The 24,463-nt window shown below is 43.0% G+C and overlaps 1 protein-coding gene across 5 annotated transcripts in view; it reads right to left on the bottom strand.

Annotated features, from left to right (window-relative positions):
• LOC140476501 (regulator of G-protein signaling 6-like) overlaps nucleotides 1–24,463 on the bottom strand; it is a 613,759-nt gene that overhangs the window by 162,549 nt on the left and 426,747 nt on the right. For all 5 annotated transcript variants that reach the window (XM_072569231.1, XM_072569230.1, XM_072569235.1 and 2 more), the window contains exon 3: nucleotides 6,195–6,294. In XM_072569231.1, coding sequence (XP_072425332.1) covers nucleotides 6,195–6,294 — 100 coding nt within the window. The remainder of the gene's footprint in view (nucleotides 1–6,194; nucleotides 6,295–24,463) is intronic.

Here is a 24,463-nt window from a genome sequence, read left to right as displayed (position 1 = left end):
ACATGATCAAAGGAGAACTTTAGTTTGAAAGTAGTCCCAAATTTGTTTTTCTTTGCTGCTGTGAAGGGTTAAGTTCTGTATCAGTTCTGCACTAGTGAAGTCACTCAAAAGAAAGCAGTTCTGTATCCACTGACACTGTGAAGGATTATGCATTGTGTGTGTGATGGTCTGTCTGGGATAATCACTTGATTGATAATGTCTCAGCTGTTGATTTCCCACATAATATAGTAAAATGACCTTGGGACAACATACCACGTTGTTACTGAATATATGAAACTTATTTAAAGATAACCACTGCAGCGATTTCGATTAATCCCTCTGAACTTCCTTTGCAACTATAAGTGATTTGAACTGTGACTCGTGCAGTAGTAGTGGTGTTGACAAACCCTGCAAAGTTTCAGTTATGTATTTGTTTGGATGCATGCCAATGTAAAAGAGAGTCAGGCTCAATGGCTGGAATCTTATATAGTGCAGTCTACATTTGTTGGGAGATTGGGGAAATATCAAGGCAGGTCAGCTTTTTGTGCGTGATCACATGGCTCTCAGCTCATTACACATGTCCGCACGGGGAACACAGTGAATCTGATGGAGGGGGTTGTTTGGGAGTCAATGGGCCTGATTTTACTTCAAGTGCCAAAAGGTGCCTGGTGCATCTTTAAAGGGAACCTGGAGAGGCATTCATTCCCTGCAAGACAAGAGCACATCTCAGACTGTCAGAGTGGATGCATTTCTGACCCCTCCAGACCTCACCAGTCTGCCCCTTTCCCCCTTGGCTTGATTCATCCTTCTTGATTCAAGCTCATTACATTCCAGCCTCCCTCAGTCACCTTCCATGCCTTGTGCATCTTAAAAGTACTGCTATCCAGTACACTAAATCTGACAAGACACAGATGAACAGATGAAAGCAGCAGCGACTTGCATTCCAAGGCCCAGCAGGTACCTCACATGCTGCATGCAGTCAGGCTTTGCCGTTTTACTGTCAGTTCCAGAATTGCTCACTGAGGCTGAGTTTGGTCAACGTAAGGGAACCTAATTCTGGCATTTTTAATTCTTTTAATGACCAACCTTAAGTGCAAATGAATTCAAAAGGGCTTCCCAATGCTTGCTGTCAGGAGGCTCAAACTGTCTTTATAACTCTGAGAATGGGACTAAAAACTTGATTCCGTCATTGGAAACTTGATTGTTGCAGAATGAAGTTCTACTGCCTGTCTTGGTTTCCCTCTCTGGGCAGCAGTGCAAGATACTGCAGCCCCTATGAACTAAATCCCCGTGATACCACTCCCTGCTTTTCACTCTCTGCCAAACTCCAGTGTATTCAGCTTTGAGTCATCCTGGAACGAATAGTATAACAGCAAATTCAGGGTAAAATTAAGTGGCACCGAATTATCAGGTGCTTGTACATTTGTCTCAGAATCATAAGCATCTGGGTACAATTCTGATGCCAGGGTTTAAGTAAGAACGAAGTCTGACACTAGTTGGTATTACTGATAAAGAGCTGCATTGTCAAGGATGTGAGTTTTCAGTTAAGATATTAAACTGAACCTGCCTGTTTGGGAGGGTGGACACAATTCTGCAGTGGTACTCTTGAAGAAGGGTAGGTGGCCATCCTCAGTGTCCTGTCCAATATTTATCTCTTGATCAACTTCATAGCAGATAATTTAGTTATTATCACAGTGCTATCTCTGGGAGATTGTTGTGGCCATATTGTTGCTGTGCTTTATAAATGGACATCTTTCTTCCTGAAAAGCTAGGTCAAATCAGAGCAGGACTTATATATTTAATGGTAAGGTCCTGGGGAGTGTTGCTGAACAAAGAGACCTTGGAGTGCAGGTTCATAGCTCCTTGAAAGTAAAGGTGCAGGTAAATAGGATAGTGAAGAAGGTATTTGGTCTGCTTTCCTTTATTGGTCAGAGCATTGAGTACAGGAGTTGGGAGGTCATGTTGTGGCTGAATGGGACATTTGTCAGGCCACTTTTGAAATACTGTGCAATTCTGGTCTCCTTCCTAGCAGGAGGATGTTGTGAAACTTGAAAGCATTCAGAAAAGATTTACAAGGATGTTGCAAAGGATGTTGAGAGGCTGAATAGGCTAGGGCTGTTTTTCCTGGAGCGTCGGAGGCTGAGTGGTGACCTTATAGAGGTTTATAAAATCATGAGGGGCATGGATAGGGTAAACAGACAATGTCTTTTCCCTGGGATGGGGGAATCCAGAACTAGAGGGCGTAGGTTTTAGGGTGAGAGGAGAAAGATATAAAAGGGACCTAAGGGGCAACTTTTTTTATGCAGAGGGTGGTGTGTGTATTGAATGAGCTGACAGAGGAAGTAGTGGAGGCTGGTACAATTACAGCATTTAAAAGGCATCTGGATGGGTATATGAATAGGAAAGGTTTAGAGGGATATGGGCCAAATGCTGGAGAATGGGACTGGATTGGGTTAGGATATCGGGTTGATATGGACAAGTTGGACTGAAGGCTGTACATATCTATGACTCTAACTATAACCAGCATGTTGTAAAACAAGATTCAATGAACTTGATTGTGTGTGTGGGCTAGCACAAGAGAATGAAAATTGATAGGTAGCTGAAAATATTAAATTTCTTCACTAAAATCCTTCAGGGAAGCAAACTTGCTGCTCTGACCTACACGTGACTCTAGCCCGACACATCACGGCAGACTGTTAACATTCCCCAAATTGGCCTAGAAATCATTACAACAGGTAAGAAACATAGCATAGTCAGTGCCATGTCTGTCCTGAGAACAAATGGAAAATGCCCACAATATGTACACAAAAAGTTTGGTCGCAAGTACGTTGCCCATGCAGAGTTATCTTAGATTAGATTAGATTACTTACAGTGTGGAAACAGGCCCTTAGGCCCAACAAGTCCACACGGGCATGCCGAAGCGCAACCCACCCAGACCCATTTCCCTACATTTACCCCTTCACCTAACACTACGGTCAATTTAGCATGGCTAATTCTCCTAACCTGCACATATTTGGACTGTGGGAGGAAACCAGAGCACCCAGAGGAAACCCACACAGACACTGGGAGAATGTGCAAACTCCACACAGACAGTTGTCTGAGGCGGGAATTGAACCCGGGTCTCTGGCACTGTGAGGCAGCAGTGCTAACCACTGTGCCACCATGCTGCCCATGCTGTTCATTTGTACAACAGAAAGAAATCAGTGTGGGAGATTGCTTCCAGCATCAAACCTGGTAAGAGATCCAATTGCTAATAAAAGTCATATCTCAGTAAGAAGCTTGCCTTCCTCACAGACTATTTTAGAAAAAAAGTCTTTTTACAGTAACCTCCTTCTTAAAATCCTTGACATTCACTGGTATGGATCCACAGATACAGTGAGCCCAAGCAATTAGTGTCAATGAATCAGAATCAGACTTAATAATGAATACTAGTGGGCCCCTCGAACGTGAAAATAAAAAAGCAGCCTATCTGTTGTTACACTTGGCAGTAGAAGCTAAATAATAGTGATTATCAGGAGAAACCAGTGCTTACTTAGAAAAGCAATTAGAATATTCAATTATGGCATTGCTGCTGTCATCCAGATTTAGGCCAAATGACTCAGAACAATCAGGATTAACCTTGTGCCACCCCCAGTGTACATTATTCAGCCCCATTCTGGGGAGTACTTGTATGGCACTAAGCCAAAAAAGTTCACAGTAGGCTTTTAATCCTCCTGCTAAATTTAAAACACACAAAGCAATGAATAATCCACTATCTCAGTGTGAAAATGATATTGCTACATTCAAGTATCCATCACATTAGCAGATAACATCTCAAAGCTGCACCTATTGCAATCATTTGAAATCAAGAACTTCACAACTTTCCACAGCACACAGCTTTTTAATTTCTCCAAGATGTAGTAACCTATAAAATAATTTATTTGTGTTATCTTGATAACACGAAACAAGGAATGAACTCAGAATCAGCAAAAAGCTTTGGGGTTTAAGTGACTGGTATAAGATACCTATTTCTATCTCACACTTTTCATTCTCTTTCTCTTAAAGCCAGTGATTGGGAGGCCACCTCTTGTACTGCTGTATTGCAGCACTCATTGTCCATCGCTGTGTTTATTACTTAGAAATGAGATCTGATACGTATTTTTGCAAGGAGAGTTTGTTTTGCAAACACACCAAGTGAGCTTGGTTTAGTTAGCTTCCAAGTGGTCTCATACTATTGATGCTCATGACACTATGAATAAATCACCTTGAAACATACTTATGGCTTCAGCAGATCAATAAGCAAACAGTCCTGCAGCCTCACACATTTTTGTGTCAAAAAAAAAGGAGAATTGTCTGAAGGTATTCTTTTGTTAAAATGACAGTGGAGATCTGATTTTTCTGTTATTTCCCATGTGACGGCTTCAATACACAATCAAAAGCATGTCTTCGAGCAACTTCCATTTTTACTTGCTGCTGCATTTTGTGTTCACTCAGGTGGTAGATGTCAGTACAGCAATGGAAATTCATTCAGTGTCAGCAACAAACACTCTCAGTGGCTCCCAACTGCACCAGTGTGAGCTTCTCAAAACAGCTACCTTTGTGAGTTCTCTGAGTGAAATTCGTGATTAATTTTGGCTGTTTGGCCGTGTGCCTACAGGTAGATGAGTTAAGACATCCTAATTTTATTTCACATATCAGCACAGCCTCTCGAATCACTAGGATTAGGCTGCAGTGGATTGTGGAACCTGCTGATTCCAGTAAAAATAATTGGAACTCAATAATTCAAATCAGAACAAATCCAGTGAATAAGGGATATAGGAAAACCAAATGATATGATTGTGAAGCAATCTCTTGTTAATGGTCACGTCACTGCTGGTATTAATAATCTGCTCAAGCATTGAACCAATAGTCTTCTGTGCCTTTTGACATCTCTGCATCAGTGCAACCTGATTATAATTGGAAAATGGACATGACAGGAATGTCCGGTTTTCGGACACAGCATCTGTTGTTGGGTAGCCCAATTTGAGTGTACTCCTTGCAGTCATCTATCAATGTACATTGAAATCAATCCAGCAGCCAGAAATAAAAGGCAAGTGTGTTAAGTCACTGCAACGGTCTGTCTGAATAGAGATGCATCAACAGTAACTATCAACCAAAGTACACTCATTAGGGTATAGCTTTAGGTCAAGCATATACAGTTCATTTTAAACTAATCAACTCAACAATTCTCCATAGAGATAAAAAGTAGGTTGTAAAAGGTGCACCTGATCCAAGCCTATCCATTTCCCATGGGTGTCTTAATTCAAAGTTCCTCCATGTGTACTTTATCCCACAACCTCATCCTACATGAAGATATGTGACATTCTCTAATGAGCTGCAGAGACCCATAAACAGCCAGGCAAAGAACGATACAGCAACAATGACAAAAATGGCAAAACGTTATTTCAACCAGTTACTCATTTCCATATTTCTGGTGGTTATCATAGGGACAATTCTGAACCTAAACTCTGGGCCGCATTCCCTTAAAATTGGTGCAATTGTCTTAACAGAATCTGATGATGCTCAGGTTCAAAACAATGCTATTTATCTCACCTCTCTTTGTCCCTTGGTAGATCCAATAATACAACTCATACTTGGCTTCAAATGTGGCAATGCAAGTGAATGTTCAAAAATCTGCATTTGCATAGCACTTTGTCACATCCTTCCAAAGTACAGTATCCCAATGGATCTCACATTTAGTCATGAGCAGCAATTGCTGTTAAGTGGATAAATATGGCAGCCAATTACACAGTTCCTTAAAAATGAGCAAGGTTGATGAGATTTTTTCAATGAGTGTTGACAAGATCACCAGGATAATTCTCTGCCAAAATAATATACATCAAAGAGCTGATTGGTGACAACTTCAAAATGTTGATTAATGAGGAAACAAAGACAGTCTAGAAAATGGAATTGTGTATAGTTATCAATGAGGAAAAGGTGGACAGGTGATATTGTTAGAATGCACAGTAGAGCAAATCTGGAATGTGGTTAACCATAAAAAACAAACAATACAAAATTTATATCATGTTCTCATAAATATGTATGGGGGAACGTTCTAAGAGAGGTAGAGCGTGAGACGTATGACCAGGACTCACATCTCTGACAAACAACAGTGATGCTTGCTGTGTTAAGACAATTGTACTAATTTTAAGGGAATACGGCCCAGAGTTTCCAAATCAATTGAAGTATTGTCTTACCAGTGATGACACTGGGAATCTTTGACAGGAAGCTCTTCACTGTTCGGATCATCACTCCACCAGCTTTGTCATCCTGCATCCGTGTGATGATATTTTCTATCTGCCAAAGAAAGTCAAATCTGTGGTTATTACACACTTTTTCTCCAGTTAATTTTTGTGCTTCTCAAGACGAAGCACATCAATCTTTTAAACCGTGCCAATATCAACATTTCGCTGGTGAGATACAGTCTGAAGTTCTCCCTTGTCTAATCTCAGACCAGAAATCCCGGTTGAGGAGAGCTCTCCTGCTGTTTGATTATCATTTCTCACGGCAGCCCTCCAGCAGAGAGATTGGCAACTTCAGTGTGTATTAGTTTCAAATCAAAATTCTTTTGTGCTCTGCAGCGATCCCATTTACAAATGGCCCGAACTCATGTCAAGACTTTCCTGGCCATTGTGACTAGCATGTGGCTTAGTTGGTAGCAGTCTTATCTCAGAGTCGCCATGATCTGGTTTCAAGCTCCATTGTACATCTTTAGCAATGAAAACAAAATCAAAGTTGATATTTCAGTGCAACACTAAGTGATGTTTTATTGGAGTGTTGGCTCTTCGGTGAAAGGACGAGAAAGGCCCTCTCTCTCTGCTGGCTGCGAGGATGTAAAAGATCTGACGGCACCATTCTGAACTGGTATGTCCTGGTTAACATTTATTCCTCCAACACCGTAAAAAGACTATCACCTCATGATCATGCTGCTGTTTGTTCGATCTTTGTGTGCAAATTGACTGTTTTGTTTCCCTCGTTAGTCACGACAGTGGTTTCTCTTAAAAAAGTTATTCATTGCCTGTAAAGTTTTTTGAGGTGATTGAGAAAAATCCAATTTTTATGCGTAGCAGCAAGAGTGTAAGTAAGGGAGTGTTCATAATTCAGATTCAATAAGATTGAAGAAAATTTTTAAAAAATAAATCACCATGCCCACCTTCAATTCTGTGTAAATGCCTATTTCAGCAGTGATTTATTAACCAAGTTGTTGATCTTCTAACGCTCAGCCAGAAGGTTTTTTTTCCCAATTCACTCAAGGGATGTGGACATTGCTGGCAGTGCCAACATTTATTGCCCTTCCCTAATTACCCTTGAAAAGGTGGTGCTGAGCTTTTATGCAGTTAACCACATCTGCTAGATGGATTTGTGATTGGATGTTACAGCACTTCAACATGACATAAGCCAACAGGGCAAGGAAGTCTCCCTTTGGCCCGAGCAGGAATCAAACCCACTTGCTAGGCCGGGGTAAAGTTCATATTTCTGCTGAATCCACTGACACACATAGTCCCTGCTATCATTTGGAACTATCACTGATGCATGGTGATATTCCAAATACAATCCATCAGTTCAATATCACAGTGCTATAGTTTTATTCAAGAGTGAACCATCTGTATCACTACAATTGGACCCAAAGAGCCTTAACATAAACAGTTAACTCAAGGAAATGCTGACAGAATGATTTGGTCTTCTATTCTCATGTTTGACAAAAAAAAATCAAGTGAGCCAGCCCAGTGCCCAATGAAGCAACGGTAATGGAGCTAGTTCAGTACATGCAGGAGACCAATATAAAATGGACCTTGTCCAGTCCAATATCCATGGGATAAGTGGAAATGCTTTAACTACTGGACTGATAATCTCTGTGGACGAACGAGCTTTTTATAAATCAAAGCACTGCCATTGAAATAGGCAGTGATTAGCACGTTGACACTCATCGTATAACATCTTCCAGTATCCCTGAGAGTGGTTCTCAGGAAAGGCTTTCTTGTTGATTGTTGATAAAATGTCAATGGGAAAAAATGTCAGCTGATAATAAAAGCTGCAATTTTAATTGCATGTCAACTTGCAGCAACACCATCATCAAAGCCCCGGGGATCTGTGTTTACTTTCACAAACATTGTCACAGCTTATCTGGGTAAGTGTGCACTTTATCTTTGTAATAATGGCGACTGAAGAGCATCAGACAACAGGATTTCAAATGAGTATTGGAGTACAGATCTTTATCCACATTCATCACACAAGTGTCTAAATGCCTTCATGAATTACCTTTATCCTACAGCTGAATTGGAGACCAGTGCGCCCATCAGATACAGTAATACATGGAGGAATGTCACAAATTCAGACACTGTGGAAATGACTGAACCTTTTGCAGTCCATACTTCTATTTCATGCTTAATTGCAATTTGATGTTCACCAGATGCCACGAGAAAGCACATTTGGACAGGGTGCCAATTTCAGGATCTGAATCTTTGACAGGAAATTACTTGTAATCAGAATCAACAGATGTTGCCACTGTTTTAGCTTCAGCTTCACGCAAGCAGGTCCACCCTGCTAAGCAGCATTCTCATCACTAGGTTAGTTTAACCACTATTCACACACTAAGCACTTTTATGTGATTACTGCATTTCAGTGGCTTTGGATATACTAGCACAGGATCAAAGCAGAACAACAGTAAGTACTGTATCAAACACTGAACTTAAACAATAATACTAATTGAGATCTACTGCCCTACTGATTTAAAGAAGCTTCCCTTAAAGTACCACATTAGGACATTTCAGCAGTGCAGTGTAAGAGGAATTCCAGCAGTCGGGATGTGAACTTAGTTAGAAGAGAGGACACACAGGATTAAGGTGAGAACGCAAGAAACAAGGGTAGTTTTAGGCCATTCAGCCCTTCAAGTCTATCCTGACACACAATAAAATCAACGCGAATCCGTTCTCAACTCCCTTTTCATGCTAACTCCTCACAGCCTGCAACTCCTCTATATTTTAAAAATCTACCCCCCCCCCCCCCCCCCCCCCAAATACTTTCAGTGATTTAGCCTCCACAACTCTCTGCAGAAAGAATTCCAGACAATACCTACTCTCTGGGAGAAGAAATTCCTTTGCGTCTCAGTTTTAAATGAATGCCCCCTTACTCTGTAACTATGCCTTCTGGTTCACTAGTTCTCCATTTGTGGAAACATCTTAACATCTATCTTTGTCAAGGCCTCCAGAATCTTGTTTATTTAAATATATACTTAAATATATAAAACATCATTCTGTGTTCTTCTGAATGCTAATGAATTAAGACTTAACATGTTAGCTATTAGTAACATTGATAATGCCAACCCTTCACCACAGGAATCAGCTAAGTGAATCATTTCTGAAATGCCTCCAGGATCAGTATTTTCTTTCTTAAATATGGGGACCAGAACATTTACACATGTACTCCAGGTGTAGCCTCACCAATACCCTCTGCAGTTGTAATAAGACTTTCTTGTTTTTAAACTCCAACCTCTTTGCAATAAAGATCAAAATTCCATTTGCTTTCTTAATTACTTGCTGCACTGGCATGCTAACTTTTTTGTGTTTCATGCACAATAATGTCCAGATCCCTCGGTATTGCTCATACTTTGGAGACTCTCTACATATTTAAATACCTCTGTCATTGTCCTTACTTAAGTTAAGAAGCCTGGTTTGACACCTGAATTCCTCTTTCTCAGATTGCATTTGAAATTCTGCCACATTGTGATTGCTAATCCCTACGGGACCCTTAACTATGAGAGGATTTTATTAATCCTACCTTGTTAACACATTACTAGATCAACAATGGCCTGTTCCTGGGTAGGTTGTACTCTTTTAGAAGTAATCCCTGATGCACCCTACAAATACATCTTTCCATTAATAGTGTAACAGGTGGAAAGGCCCATCCCAGCAGATATAAATACACATGGTAGTAAATCAGAAAGAGGGATTGAATAAAGTTAATGCAAACAACATATTGGCAATGAAGAAATAAACAGAATTAAAGAGTGACAAATCCCTAGGACCCGACAGCTTCCATCAAGGCAGAAGAGGTTACTGCAGATGCTGGAGATTAGAGTCAATATTAGAGTGGTGTTGGAAAAGCACAGCAGGTCAAGCAGCATCCGAGGAGCAGGAAAATCAACGTTTCAGGCAAATAACCTGTCATTCCTGATAAAGGGTTTTTGTCCGAAACGTTGATTTCCTGCTCCTTGGATGCTGTCTGACCTGCTGTGCTTTTCCAGTACCACTCTAATCTAGATCCCAGCTTCCATCAAGGTGTTAAAGGAAGTAGGGTTGTAAACGGCGTAACTATAATGCTTGAATTCCTTGGAAACAGGAATCATCACTCTGGATTGGAAAATTGCTGGTGGCCCTCTGCTTTTTAAGAAAGAAGAAAGAGGAAAACCTGGATATTACAGATCAGTTAGCCGAACATCTGTGGTGGGGAAATAGTTGAACTCTACAATTGAGGATGAGCTAACTGAACATCCTGAAAAGTTTCATTAATGGAGAGCCAGCATGGATTCTAGACAGGTAAGTAACGCCTGACGAATCTTGAATTTTTTGAAGAGGGGGTGACTAAGGTAGTGGGGATGTTTATGGGATTTTTTTTAACACTGACTTCCAGAAGACATTTGATAAAGTCTCACATAAGACGCTGGCAATTATGGGTATTGAGGGTACGTGGTTTGGAAATTGGCTGAATGGCATGCAACTGAAAGTAGGGTTTAATGGGAAGGTCCCCAAATTGTCAGGATGTGACCAGTGATGTCACACAAGGATCTATGTTCAGGCTACAAAGGGATATTGATAGACTAAGTGAATGAGGAGAAAGTGAGGACTGCAGATGCTGGAGATCAGAGCTGAAAAATGTGTTGTTGGAAAAGAGCAGCAGGTCAGGCAGCGTCCAAGGAGCAGGAGAATTGACGTTTCGTGCATAAGCCCTTCTTCAGGAATGAGGAGGGTGTGCCAAGCAGGCTAAGATGAAATGTAGGGAGGAGGGACTTGGAGGAGGGGCGTTGGGAATGCAATAGGTGGAAGGAGGTTAAGGTGAGGGTGATACGCCAGAGAGGGGGTGGGGGACGAAGAGGTCGGGAAGAAGATTGCAGGTTAAGAAGGCGGTGCTGAGTCCGAGGGTTGGGACTGAGATAAGGTGGGCGGAGGGGAAATGAGGAAGCTGGAGAAATCTGCATTCATCCCTTGTGGTTGGAGGGTTCCTAGGCATGGTCAGGTCCACACCCCCCCACCAACCCAACCTCCACTCCCAGCACCTTCCCCTGCAACTGCAAGAAATGCAAAAGCTGCGCCCACACGTTCCCCCTCACTTCCCTCCAAGGCCCCAAGGGATCCTTCCATATCTGTCACTAATTCACCTGCACCTCCACACACATCATTTACTGCATCCGCTGCACCCGATGTGGCCTCCTCTACATTGGGGAGACAGGCCGCTTACTTGCGGAACGTTTCAGAGAACACCTCTGGGACACCCGCACCAACCAACCCAACCGCCCAGTGGCTGAACACTTTAACTCCCCCTCCTATTCCACCAAGGACATGCAGGTCCTTAGCCTCCTCCATCGCCAGACCATGGCAACACGACGCCTGGAGGAAGAGCGCCTCATCTTCCGCCTAGGAACCCTCCAACCACAAGGGATGAATGCAGATTTTTCCAGCTTCCTCATTTCCCCTCCCCCCACCTTATCTCAGTCCCAACCCTCGGACTCAGCACCGCCTTCTTGACCTGCAATCTTCTCCCTGACCTCTCTGCCCCCACCCCCTCTCTGGCCTATCACCCTCACCTTAACATCCTTCCACCTATCGCATTCCCAACACCCCTCCCCCAATCCCTCCTCCCTACCTTTTATCTTAGCCTGCTTGGTACACCTTCCTCATTCCTGAAGAAGGGCTTATGCCCGAAACGTCGATTCTCCTGCTCCTTGGATGCTGCCTGACCTGCTGCGGTTTTGCAGCAATACATTTTTCAGACTAAGTGAATGGGCAAACTGTGGAGGATGGAGTTCAATGTAATCAAGTGTGAGGTTATCCACTATCCACAAAGGGAAACAAAAACAGGGTCCTTTGTAGATGGTAGGCAGTCAAATACTGTGGATATTCAAAGAGACTTGAGGGTCCAGATGTATAGATCTTTAAAATGCAGAAAATAATCAACAAAGCTCATGGAATGCTGGCCTTCACAGGATCACAATATTGATACAGTGCAGCACAGACGGATCCTATCCGGGAAGCTTCCGACCATTAGCAAAGTAATGGAAGGAACATCCAGACTTATGCCAGTTTATGAATCAAATGCTCACTAATTCTCTGTGTTCCACCAGACTGCTAGGTTGCAGATCTTAATACTGCTTTGATCTGACCTTACAAACCTAAGATTGTAAGGCCCTTCAAATCTGCTCCGTTCCTCAATATGTTTGATGTTTTGCCTCAATTCCATTTTCCCCGCCCTGTCTCCACATCCCTCAACTGAGAGAACAAAAATCAATCTTTCCCAGCCTTGAACACGGACAGAGTAGCTGTATTTCAGAGCGAAAATTGGCTCGGTTGCCCTCGACGTTAAGTCAGAACGTGGCAGATTGTGAAACTAATGAGCCATTGTTAAGCTGAAGTCTATGGGAATGAGTCTCTGGTTGGAATTACATCTACTACAATGGAAAATAGTTGGGCTGGATGCAAGTGACCAAGCTCACAGCTGATGTGACTTACAGCAATTTCTCAGGGCAGTGTTTTAGGCTGCTTCAATAATAACTCTCCTCAGTCTCGTATATGATGACTCCACAGTGCTTAGCTCCATTCAAAACTGCTTAGATAATGAAGCTGTCTGTGTCAAATGCAACAAGACCTGGGCAACATTCAGGCTCAGGGTAAGTAGCACTGTGCTAACCAAACATGAAGCAGAGAACTATCTTCAAGAAAGAGTGTTGCACCACTATCAATCTGAAACTAAAACTCTTTGTTGGATGTTGGAGTCACAGAGAAGGTTGGCATTTATTGCTCATCCCTAACTATCCTTGAGAAGATGTGAGTGAGCTAGCTTCTCTACCCATCCCAGGTCATACACATACAGCACTGTGAAGGGGAGAGTTTGAACTAATGATGATGAAGGCATGGAAAAATAGTTCTAAGTCACTTCAAGGCAGTGATGAAGCCATGCCCATGCCACCCTTTGCTCTTCTTGGTGGTGGATTCCAAGGATCACTATTGATCAGAACCTTTACTGCTCATAATACTGTGGCTGTCGGAGATCATCAGAAACTGGGAATCCTGCAGGGAATGACTCAGCTCCTGACTTACCAAAGCCTCTCCACCAACCTGACAGCAGACATGTCAATAGACAATAGACAATAGACAATAGATGCAGGAGTAGGCCATTCTGCCCTTCGAGCCTGCACCGCCATTCAATATGATCATGGCTGATCATTCCTAATCAGTATCCTGTTCCAGCCTTATCTCCATACCCCTTGACTCCACTATCTTTAAGAGCTCTATCCAATTCTTTCTTAAAAGAATCCAGAGACTGGGCCTCCACTGCCCTCTGGGGCAGAGCATTCCACACAGTCAAGAGTCTAATGACATACTCTCCATTTGTCTGGGTAAGTGGAATGAATGAAGAGGCACAACAACGTCCAAGCCAAAGCTCCCCATCCACTGAGTCAACCATCCACTTCCTCCACTCTCAGCATACTGTTGTAATTCAGCTTGTCGGATCATTTTTCTGGCACTGGCCCAGAATTACCTCAGTCATTGGATTCAATTTCACATCTCGCCAAGATGGAATGCAAACTCACTGCCAACCTGATTAACTATCGTACACTCAGATGCCCAGTTTACTGAGGCACATGCATTTGAAGCACTTTTCATAGAACTGTTAGCGTGAGGCAGATCACCAGTTTGCAACTTCAGTTGCTGGTCAGCCACATCCACAAAGGGATATGTTTAAAGTGGTTAATAGTGGCAAGCCGTATCCATCATTGTTGGCTCCAGGTCAGTTCACCCAACCCAGAATCACAGGTTGTTGAGTTTTTAGCCAATCTGAATCCGTTTTCTTTCCCCTCTACAATTAGATCAATGATGAAAGTATCTACTTTGCAAAATGTGTTTTCATTCATTACCGTCAAGTTTTGTGAACTCTTGACCATTTTATTCCCCCAAAGAGAGAGGAATAGAATAAAGCGCTAAGTGAAATGTTTTATTTTAAGCAACGTTCAAGCAGGCAGTTCTAAAACAACGTTAGTCGAGATGCTCACAAGCTGGCTTTAAATGTCTTCGTTTCGCAGACTTAGGCACAGAAATTTGTCATTTCCATGCAAGTCATCAATAAAGCCAGCACACTTGTTGTATTACTGAGTCGATGGTCCAAGCATTTGGCAGGAGGTCTGATAGATCGCTACCTTCTGGCAGGTTACAATGAGAGGGGGATGAGAGCCTGCAGTCAGTTTAATTGGCTGTCAGTTGGGATGGACTGTAAGGTGGATGACATGCAGGAGTGACAATTTAGCAAATCTCGTTTAATCAAAGCCAGATGACTTGCTTTCGTGGGGACAGGTAATGCATTCATTATTTTACATTATTATGCAGCTTCCAATTAAACTATCTGGTCTGACTGTAATAGTTGTTCTCTATGTTTGTTGCAAAACACAGCACGTAATACTCCATATCTGGTTTCACCTCACCATGCACTTGCACAGTCTCATTCTGAAGAAGGTCACTATTGAAAAGGTGAACATATAGCCAAGGTCACAAGAGCACCCTTGCAATGTGAACACGCAGCTCAACAAGGCTGCGCGAGTCATTAGGCATGAAGGTGATGCCCTTACACATACATTAGCCAAAGAAAGAGCTTAACAGTCTACAAAAGCATTCTCATTTATTTATCATAACTTTGACAGAAGATAAGCAAAACCTGGCATATTTCCTGCTGATATACCATCCTAGAACATAACAGTCCCAAATCAGCTAAAAACTCAAACTGATAATCTGCCTCATGCTGTCAGTTCTGTGAAAGATGCTTCAAATACATGTGCCTCAGTAAATTGGGGATCTGAGTGTACCACAGTTAATCAGGGTTGGCAATGAACTTGTACTTCACCTTGGCAAGATGCGAAATTGAATCCAATGACTGCGGTAATTATGGGCTAGTGCCAGAAAAATGATCCTAAAAAGCTGAGTTACAATGGCAGGCCGAGAGTGGGGAGCTGGATATTTGAATCAGTCTACGGGCAGCTTTAGCTTGCATGTTGTTGTGTTTCTGAATGCTGCTGTCCTTTTAAACTCACCTTCAAGAATTCAAAGAGAATTTCAAAAACCATACTTTCCTCTGAACTTAAAGGCAGCTCCTTAGGGAAGTTTGAGTGTTACATGATCAGCAATTCCCTGGGTATAAAGACAAAAGGAGACCCTTCAGTTGGAGATTTGTGACTGGGGTACAGGTTGGAGAGTGAAGGTGAGAAAAGGAGCGAAATTGAAAGCACTTTTTCATGTTCAATTCCACTTGTAATGAAAGCCAGCATTCCATTAGCCTTCCTGAACAAGAGTCAGGAGTGGGAAATGCTGGAAGTCAAAACTAATCTCATTTGTCAAATGGCAGGCTTTGAACTACTGCAGCAACTGTTGATCTCGCTGATCTCCCATTTCACTCATCTAAAGCAGGCAATCTTCTGCATTTGATTTTTTTAATACTTCCCCAATATTCACTCTGTAACTTGCAATAACTAATAAAGTAAACTGCAGCTTGAGTTAAATGAAAACAGTTGGAAATATCGAGAGTCTTCCCATATTTAATGCCCAGGGGCAGAGTGAGGGAGATGGGGAGGGGCAGAGTGGGGCTGGGGGACAAGACAGGCAGAGGCAGAGCAGGAGAGAGAGACGGGGGGTGGGGGGGGGGGGCAGAGTGGGAGGGAATAGGGAGGGGCAGAGTGAGGGGGAGAGGGACAGAGGAAAGGCAAAAATTGACTACCTTCCTGTATTCCTCTTAATTTCAACGGTGGAATTTTCGTCCAGGATGAGGACCTGAAAGGCACATTGACTTCAGCAGCTAGTGTCCAATCTGATTTTTAATGAGCAGGCTGATTTGTGCCCAGAAAATGTGCTCACCACCCACTTAAAGATGGCAGGTGGGCCCCTCTGGCAAGGCATCCAATAGCAGGGCCTCTAGCACTGACAGGTCAGCAGCATACCACCAAGGCTGAACGTGTTGATCCAGATTGGACAGAGAGAGAGAGAGGGAGGGAGAGAGAGAGAGAAGGACATACAGAAAGCAAGAGAGAGAAAAACAAAGAAAGAGAGACACAGAGAGAAAGAGACAAAGCGGGGGCACACCTCACACACCTCAGAGATGGAGGTATCCTCTGAAGAACCTTTAAATATTAGCATCACACTGGTCACGTTTGTCAGGCTGTTGTCAAAATGCAGGGTCGACCTCTCTCTCCTGGACGGACAGCGGCCACAGTTGTTGCCCTGTGACTGTGGCAAGTGTAGGGAGGGAGCTCTCTGAGCTTGATGAAGCCCTGGTTCCCCCACTCCAATATTTGGGAACCAAAAGACATAGGAGCAGAAGTCAGCCATTCAGTGAGATGACTTGGTAATCCTTAATTCCAATTCCCTGCAATTTCCCCCATAACTCTTGATTCCTCCACTGATTAAAATTCTGTCTCTCTGAGCCTTGAGTATACCTAATGACTCAGCCTCCACAGCACTCTGCAGTGAAGAATTCCACAGACTCCATACTTTCTGAGAGATTTACCACCTTCTCAGACCTCCTTGACCATTTGAGCACATTTTAGCCTCAGTGGAAGGGTAATCCCACGTCTTCCAGTGGCCTTGATTGGCTGAATGGGCTACCCACTCTTTGCATTCACCCTACTTCATCAATTCTCCTGGAATGAAAACACCGACAGGTGGCATCATGTTGGGAGACTAGAATGCCAACTTGTGGTGAGACATTGTCAAAAAGGGTGGCGCTGGAAAAGCACAGCAGCTCAGGCAGCGTCTGAGGAGCAGAAGAGTCGACGTTTTGGGCATGATGCTGGCATTGTTGGTCCATTCCCTGGCATTCATGCTTCTGTCGGTGCTTAAAAATCCAGTCTTGGCACATAATCATAGTCGTGCTGAAAGAAATTATTCAGCCCATGTCAGTACTTTGCAAAAGCATTTCAGCCAGACCCACTCCCCATGCCCATTCCCCTACCCCTGCAATTTATCTTTCTTTAGCAGCTTATCCAATTCTTTCCTGAAAACTGCAACAGAATTAGCCTTCAGCAGACTCCTACACTCTATTCTGCGATCAAATGCACAAAACAAATTGGTGCCCTTGTCAATCACCTCAAATGGCATCCAATAGTTTTTGATACCTCTGCCAATGGGAACAGTTCCTCTTTATCTGCTCTATTTGGACAAGTATTTGCCTAAAACAATTTGTAAAATTTGTCACAGGCAGATTGTGCAGAAGATGGCACAGTTTAGTCAGTATTGTGTGGCTAAGTATCTAATCCTGGCGAGAACATGTGAGAATTATTATGCATTGCACGTACAAAGGTATTTAATGTTTTCCCTAAAATTGCTCAAAGTTAGAATGAGCTGTCAAAAGCCCAACTAATATTGTGTAAAAACCTGAGGAATGGAGAGACTAAAGCAGAAAAAGCTTGGAGAAGATTCACAGTGAGAACCCAGGAACTAGTCAAGTTCTATTGGCTACCGGCTCTTCAGTATTACAGCATGAACCTTGCCAGAGGACAGGCAAATGCCAGCCAACACAAGCACCACTGGCGCGCAATTATCATGGTGAAAGAAGTCTGGCACTGCGTGAAGATGCTGTCAAGCTTAATCTGTTCCTTTCAACTGGCCAATCCTACCACTTCAAGATGGAAGTGAATGAGGATGGCTCAACTTTCATCCACTGACACATAGCTTTGAAAGAAGATCAGAGCCTGACCTGGGGAGGGGGTTGGGCAGGGTGGCTGAGTAGATTAGCACTGCTGCCTTCACTGTGTCAGGGACCCATATTCAATTCAGCCTTGAGTTACTGCCTGTGTGGAGTTTGCGTGTTCTCCCTGCATCCACATGGGTTTCCTCCAACAGCCCAAAGATGTGCAGGTTAAGTGGATTAGTCATGCTAAACACGGGGTGCTAAAAATAGGGTGTAAGGTTGGGTCTGCGTGGGACGCTTTTCTGAGGGTAAGCGTAGACTCAGTGGGCTGAATGGCATCTTTCCACATTGTAGGGATTCGATGACAACTCATCAATGTAACCCAGTCAGCCCTTTACTCGTACCTACTGATAACACTCTCGGAAAGAACCCATGTTACTTCTTAGCCACTGCCGTGGGGAGGGAGGGTGCAATCTTGAATATTGAGCATCAATGATGCCACTTAAAGAGGCTGTTAATTTGAGCTGTGGGACAGATTTTCCATCAGAGGTGTACTGTATATGGTTGAAGCAAGTGCTGAGCACATTGAATGCTGTCTGGAAAGGCCCATATGAAAGCAGCAACCCAGAAGGAGAGAGACATCTTTCCCCCAGGTGGTAGGAAGCCCTACAAGTATCAAGCACATTGTCAAAGAGAAGAGATCACAGAGTTAGTGCCAGCCAAACGACTAGTGCACTGGACATATCTGCGATGTTACAATATCTCACCAGAGTTGTCAAGCAAACAGCACAGTTCTCTTACTCTCTTATAGAGTCTTAGAGATGTACAGCATGGAAACAGACCCTTCGGTCCAACCTGTCCACTCCGACCAGATATCCCAACCCAATCTAGTCCCACCTGCCAGCACCCGGCCCATATCCCTCCAAATCCTTCCTATTCATATACCCATCCAAATGCCTCTTAAATGTTGCAATTGTACCAGCCTCACCAATCACAAAACCTCCCTCTCCTGCTTTCCTTCATTCTCCTGCACTACACTTTCCTCTCTTCATACCTCACTCACCAATATAACAAGCTTCATTTACCCACACCCTACATCTTGATGATCATCGATCTATTCCAATGTGACATGTATTTTCTCCCAATGACTCACAAGATGGTTATAAGACATTTGTTTACAGAGAAGGTCACACACAATTCCATACAGCAGGCTTGCACCACCTATGCGCTTTCTTTCCCATCTGGAGAAAGTGTACTGACCATCAATGGCAGATGCAGAACTGAGGCTGTTTCTTGAGAATTTCAAGCTTTCAATTTGGACTATCCAGCCCACACCAACCCTCTGAAGAGTAACCCACCCAGACCATTTCCCTCTGACTAATGCACCTAACACTATGGGCAATTTAGCATGGCCAATTCACCTAACCTACACATCTTTGTAAAGTGGGAGGAAACCCACGCAGACACGAGGAGAATGTGCAAACTCCACACAGACAGTCGCCCGAGGTTAGAATCAAACCTAGGACCCTAGTGCTGTGAGGTAGTAGTGCTAACCACTGTATCACCGTGCCGCCCAAGGCTGGAATTGAACCCAGGTTCCCAGCACTGTGAGGCAGTAGTGCTAACCACCGAGCCACCATGCCAGAAGAAATTTCTTCACCCAGAGAGTGGCGAGTCTGTGAAATTCTCAGCCACAGGAAGTGGGTTGAGGACAAACATGAAGTGTTTTCAAGTAGCATTTAGACATAGTTCTAAGTACTAGGGATCAAAAGATGTGGAAAGAAGGCACTGAGTTAGATGATTAGCCATGATCTTAATGAATGAGAGACTAGGCCCAAAAGGCTGAATGGCCTACTCATGTTTTCTATGTTTCTGTGTAAGAAAGAGGTTTAAAGGGACAAGGAGTAAATTTCTGTACTGTCCGGGCTTCTCTGGCAGGAACAGGGAATATACTCTTGACGGTATAGGGTTATTTTCACAAGGTTAAGTACTGACCTGTTTCTGTTTGAACAGCTTGAATTATTAATGGAATCCATCCATGGGCTTGCTGCTGGGAACATTTCAATAGCTGGAGTTTAACCAGTGGTACAGAAGGTTTCACCTTGTCAAAATCAAATGAAAAGGTATGTTCAGACCGTCTGAGTAAACATCTCAGGCAGAAGCCTGCAAGCACCAAGAATGAGAACGGACGAGGGAGAATTTTAAAGAAGGACAGTAATTAATGATAGACGTTGGGTGCAGAAGCTCCGGCCACACTTTTGCCAACAGATATTACCATCTTCGTTGACTGAGGACTGAGCCAAGGTGATCAATGACAGAAAATACAACATCAGAACAAGAAAGAGACCAAGAAATACACTGATTGCAGGATTCATTTGAATGTAGAACCTTATTTCTCTAGAATTTCCAGTTTTCAATTTGGACTCTTTATGTCTCGTCCATGATGTTAACTTCTTGTTCCCATTCGCACTGACCTGTTGACTGAGCTTGCTGGTCCCCATGGGAGCTGACTCTGCCCATGGTTCTCCCCCTTTAAATCAGCTGCCACCTGCTCCCGGAAGGAAACAAGCCTTGACTCTACCTTCCTACATACTGAAAGAGCTCTTGTAAATGATGTGATTGTGACAAAGGAGAACTTCGTTTGTCATCCCACTCAACCTGCCTGCAGTCTTTAGCAGCATTGGCCACACGAACCTTCCCCAGTGTTATCCAGGTGGGCGGAGCTGTTCTCATACTTTTCTATCTGATCAGAGAATGAGAATCACCTACAATGTGGACTTGTTCTCCTACTTCTTATTGTTATCACCAAGGCTGCCTTTTTCTACCTCCTTCTTATCACCCTGTTCCTGCTCTGCCTCAGCTGAGATCCTCATGCGTAAATGTTACCTTGTGACCTGATGAGTGCACTCTTGGCTGTTCTCCCGGCATTAACTTAACCTGTCTCCATGGAAAGTTCAAGATGGAACAAGTTACCCAATGTCCTTCGTTTTCCTTTCTACACGCTACTCTCCATACAACTATTGCCAACATCAGAATAACATCGCGTTAACTTTGCAATTTTCTAAAACTCTGCTGTTAATGTGCAAACACACATTAAGTTTCACTGACCTTTAATAAAAACTACTTCTGAATAAATTTGGCAGCAAAGGCCAGGATAAATCATGTTGATGGGTTGGCCAGAACAGAAGGCTGTCTGCTTGTGGATGAGATCCATTAATGACCAGTAGCGATCAGACCTTAGGCCTAGATCTTGAGCTGTGGGTTTGGATCTTATTGGTGAGTTGCACTGAACGCCTCAGGATATTTTTCTGATGTTGGCAATAATTGTATGGAGAGTAGCATGTAGAAAGAAAACATTGGGTAACTTGTTCCATGTTGGACTTGCCATGGTGACAGGTTAAAAGGTAGAGTGCAGGCCTGTTGCTTACACATAGAATTTTACAATTCACTGGGAAAGTGATCAGTATTTATTGAAGCAAACGGTTTTGAGAAAGAGCGAGAATATCCCGTGCTGTTCCAATAGAGAATGCCAGTTATAGCAGAGTTGTCTCATTGAGTCCCGAGGTCCTACAATTGCGTAGGTAGAGAGGTTTTAATCCGGGCTCCAAGGAGAGGAGTTCAGAATGTAAAGAAGCTGCAGTGTGCCTGTTTTTGTGCACCTGAAAGCAGTTAACAGCAGGTAGAGTACAACTGACAAAGGTTTTCCACTAACTCTCAATACTGGCAATAATCACATGACAAAGACCTTGAAGGCTTAGGCATAAGACATCATTCCACAATAGAGATTATTCCAAACACCTAGAAAGCTCTTCAGTTCTGACCTCATTGATCAAGTCTCAGCAGGCTCTTCTGTTTCAATATATTAAGCTGTCGTCCAGTTATTGAGGTTTCCAGTTATTTTCTTCTTCTCACTGAATCTCCTCCACACACTCCAGCACTCCCTCTTCTCACCGAATCTCCACCGTGCACTCCACCCCTCCCTCTCCACCTATGAAAGCTAATTAAGTCCTCTGCATCCATTATCCTATCTCTTGCTCTGAGTAAAGTATAAAAGATAATCCAGCAAAAGAGCTGGGTGGTTTGTCATTTTGTGCCAAAATGACCAAATGAAATGACCTTCCCTCCATCATAATGGCAGAAGAAGGAATGTTGCCTGATGATTGTATAATGTTCAGCACCATTCCTCAGATACTGAAGCAGTCCATGTTCAAATGCAGTAAGACTTGGACAATATCCAGGTTTGGGATGGCAAGTGGCAAGTAATATTCGAACTACAGAAGTGCCAGGTAATATTCATCTCCAACAAGAGAAAATCTAACCAACAATCCCTTTACATTCATTGGCAAGACCATCACTGAATGCCCCATTAGTAGCACCACGCTGTGGGTTATCATTGACCAAAAACTCATCTGAACAAGTCAAATCAATATTGTAACTTCGAGAGCAGGTTAGAGGCAAGGAACCTAGCAACAATCAACTCACCTCCTAACTCCTCAAAGCCTGTCCACAGGGTACAATGAAGAACTTTGATGGCAACCTCTCCACTTGCCTGGATAAGTGCAGCTCCAACAATGCTCAAGACACACGCACCATCCAGGATAAAGCAGCTCACACCCACAAACATTCACTCCTTCCAACACCAAAACCCTGTAGCAGCAATGTGTACTATCTACAAATGAAGTACAGATATTCACCAAGGCTCCTTTGATACTATTGTTTAAAAGGACAAACGCAATAAACATCTACAAGTTCAGTTCCAAATCACCCAGCACATCACTGTTCCTTCAGTGTCACTGGGTCAAAGTCCTGGGACTCCCACCCTACTCCACACTCCTCTGAATGTGCCAACAGCAAGTTCAAGAAGGCAACTGGGAACAGTCAATTAGTGTTAGCCCATCCAAGCAAGTCCATATTGCCTGAATGAATAAAATAAATATGAGTTGGCAGCATGAGTAGACCATTCAGCTAGCTGAGCCTACTCTGCTGTTCAGTAAGACCTTGAATGGATCTGATTTTGCCTCACCTCCATATTCTGCCTATCCTAGATTATCTCACCTGTAGTCAAGCATCTATCTACACTGCTTTGAAACCGTTAAATGACCCCACCTCCATTGGTATTTGGGAAAGAGAGTCCCAAAGACCGATAACAATCTGAGAGAAAATAAATGTTAAATGTTTTAATTGTGTTCCTGATTCTAGTGATGTCCAGTTAAGGCCAGTTTTATGAGTGGTGCTGTGGAAATCAATTTTCCTTTGATCTGTTATGTCCTATGAATATGCTTTGGATTGGAATCGAAATTCAACTGAGGAAAAGTGACTTTAGTGGCACACTGTGCTATTTAGTGAAACCATAGCTGCAGGCCAATACTACATGAACAATTTAACAAAGCAGTTCTCTGCCATCTGCAGACCTCCTTCAATCTGTTGACTTTCACAGGAGTGACATTTCAAAAACATTGCATTCACCAGGAGTATTCAGTTGATTTCCGTGCATCACCAAAGGATTTGATCCTCATTACCTTCGTTTATTGACCGAAAGGACCCTAATTAGTGAGACTTAATGAGCTGATTATAAAAACATTACTACCAGTGACTTCCCTTGTTTTGGAATTTTAAAATCACACAACACCAGGTTATAGTCCAACAGGTTTACTTGGAAGCACTAGCTTTCAGAGTGCTGCTCCTTCACCAGGTGGTTGTGGAGTATAAGACTGTAAGATACAGAATTTATAGCAAACATTTACAGGGTGATGTAACTGAAATTATACATTGAAAAATACCTGGATTGTTTGTTAAATCTCTCACCTTTTGGAAGTAACATGTTGGCTTCAGTTCTTTCAAAAGTAAATCACAGAACTTTTTTAAAGTTACCTTTGAAAGAACTGAAACCAACATGTTCATTCTAAAAGATGAGAAACTTAACAAACAATCTATAACCTGGACTATAACCTGGTGTTGTGTGATTTTTAACTTTGTCCACCCCAGTCCAACAGTGGCACCTCCAAATCTTGTTTAGAATGGCTGCATTTATGAATGAAGCACGAGTTGTCACAAAGAGCAAGTCTTGTTTTTATTTTCAAAAGGGGGGGTCAAGTAGCATGTGCAAAGAAACAGTCCATTGTTTGTCCTTCCCAGTTCATTACCGTGGACAAGTAGATCAATGAATCTCCTTGGAGATTTATGAACTCAGAAGGGTTAATGAACTTGACACTGAATGGGGACTGAATGAAAATGTAACACCACTGGAATGAATCAGGTAAATCAGTTCCTTCACAGAGTTAGAGTCAGTTGACAGTAACGGCAATTGCTTGCTAATGAGTAGGAAATTCTGTGTCACTGGTCATGGGATCTCTGGGTTCTGATGATCCGAGAGGCGCATCTCTGTCCACACAATTGGTGGGAGCTTCTCTGAGATGGAATTGGTCCTTGACCCTCGAGGTTGTTGGCATTTCCTTTCTCTGATTCCTTTCCCCTTAGAACATAGAACATAGAACAATACAACGCAGAACAGGCCCTTCGGCCCTCAATGCTGCGCCGACCTGTGAACTTCTTCCTCTTGCTGATGGGTGTTCACAAGAACTTGTGT

This window comes from Chiloscyllium punctatum, chromosome 4 (genome assembly GCF_047496795.1).
Source record: "Chiloscyllium punctatum isolate Juve2018m chromosome 4, sChiPun1.3, whole genome shotgun sequence".
NCBI classification, from domain to species: Eukaryota; Metazoa; Chordata; class Chondrichthyes; order Orectolobiformes; family Hemiscylliidae; genus Chiloscyllium; species Chiloscyllium punctatum.
This window is presented reverse-complemented; position numbering and strand designations above follow the sequence as displayed.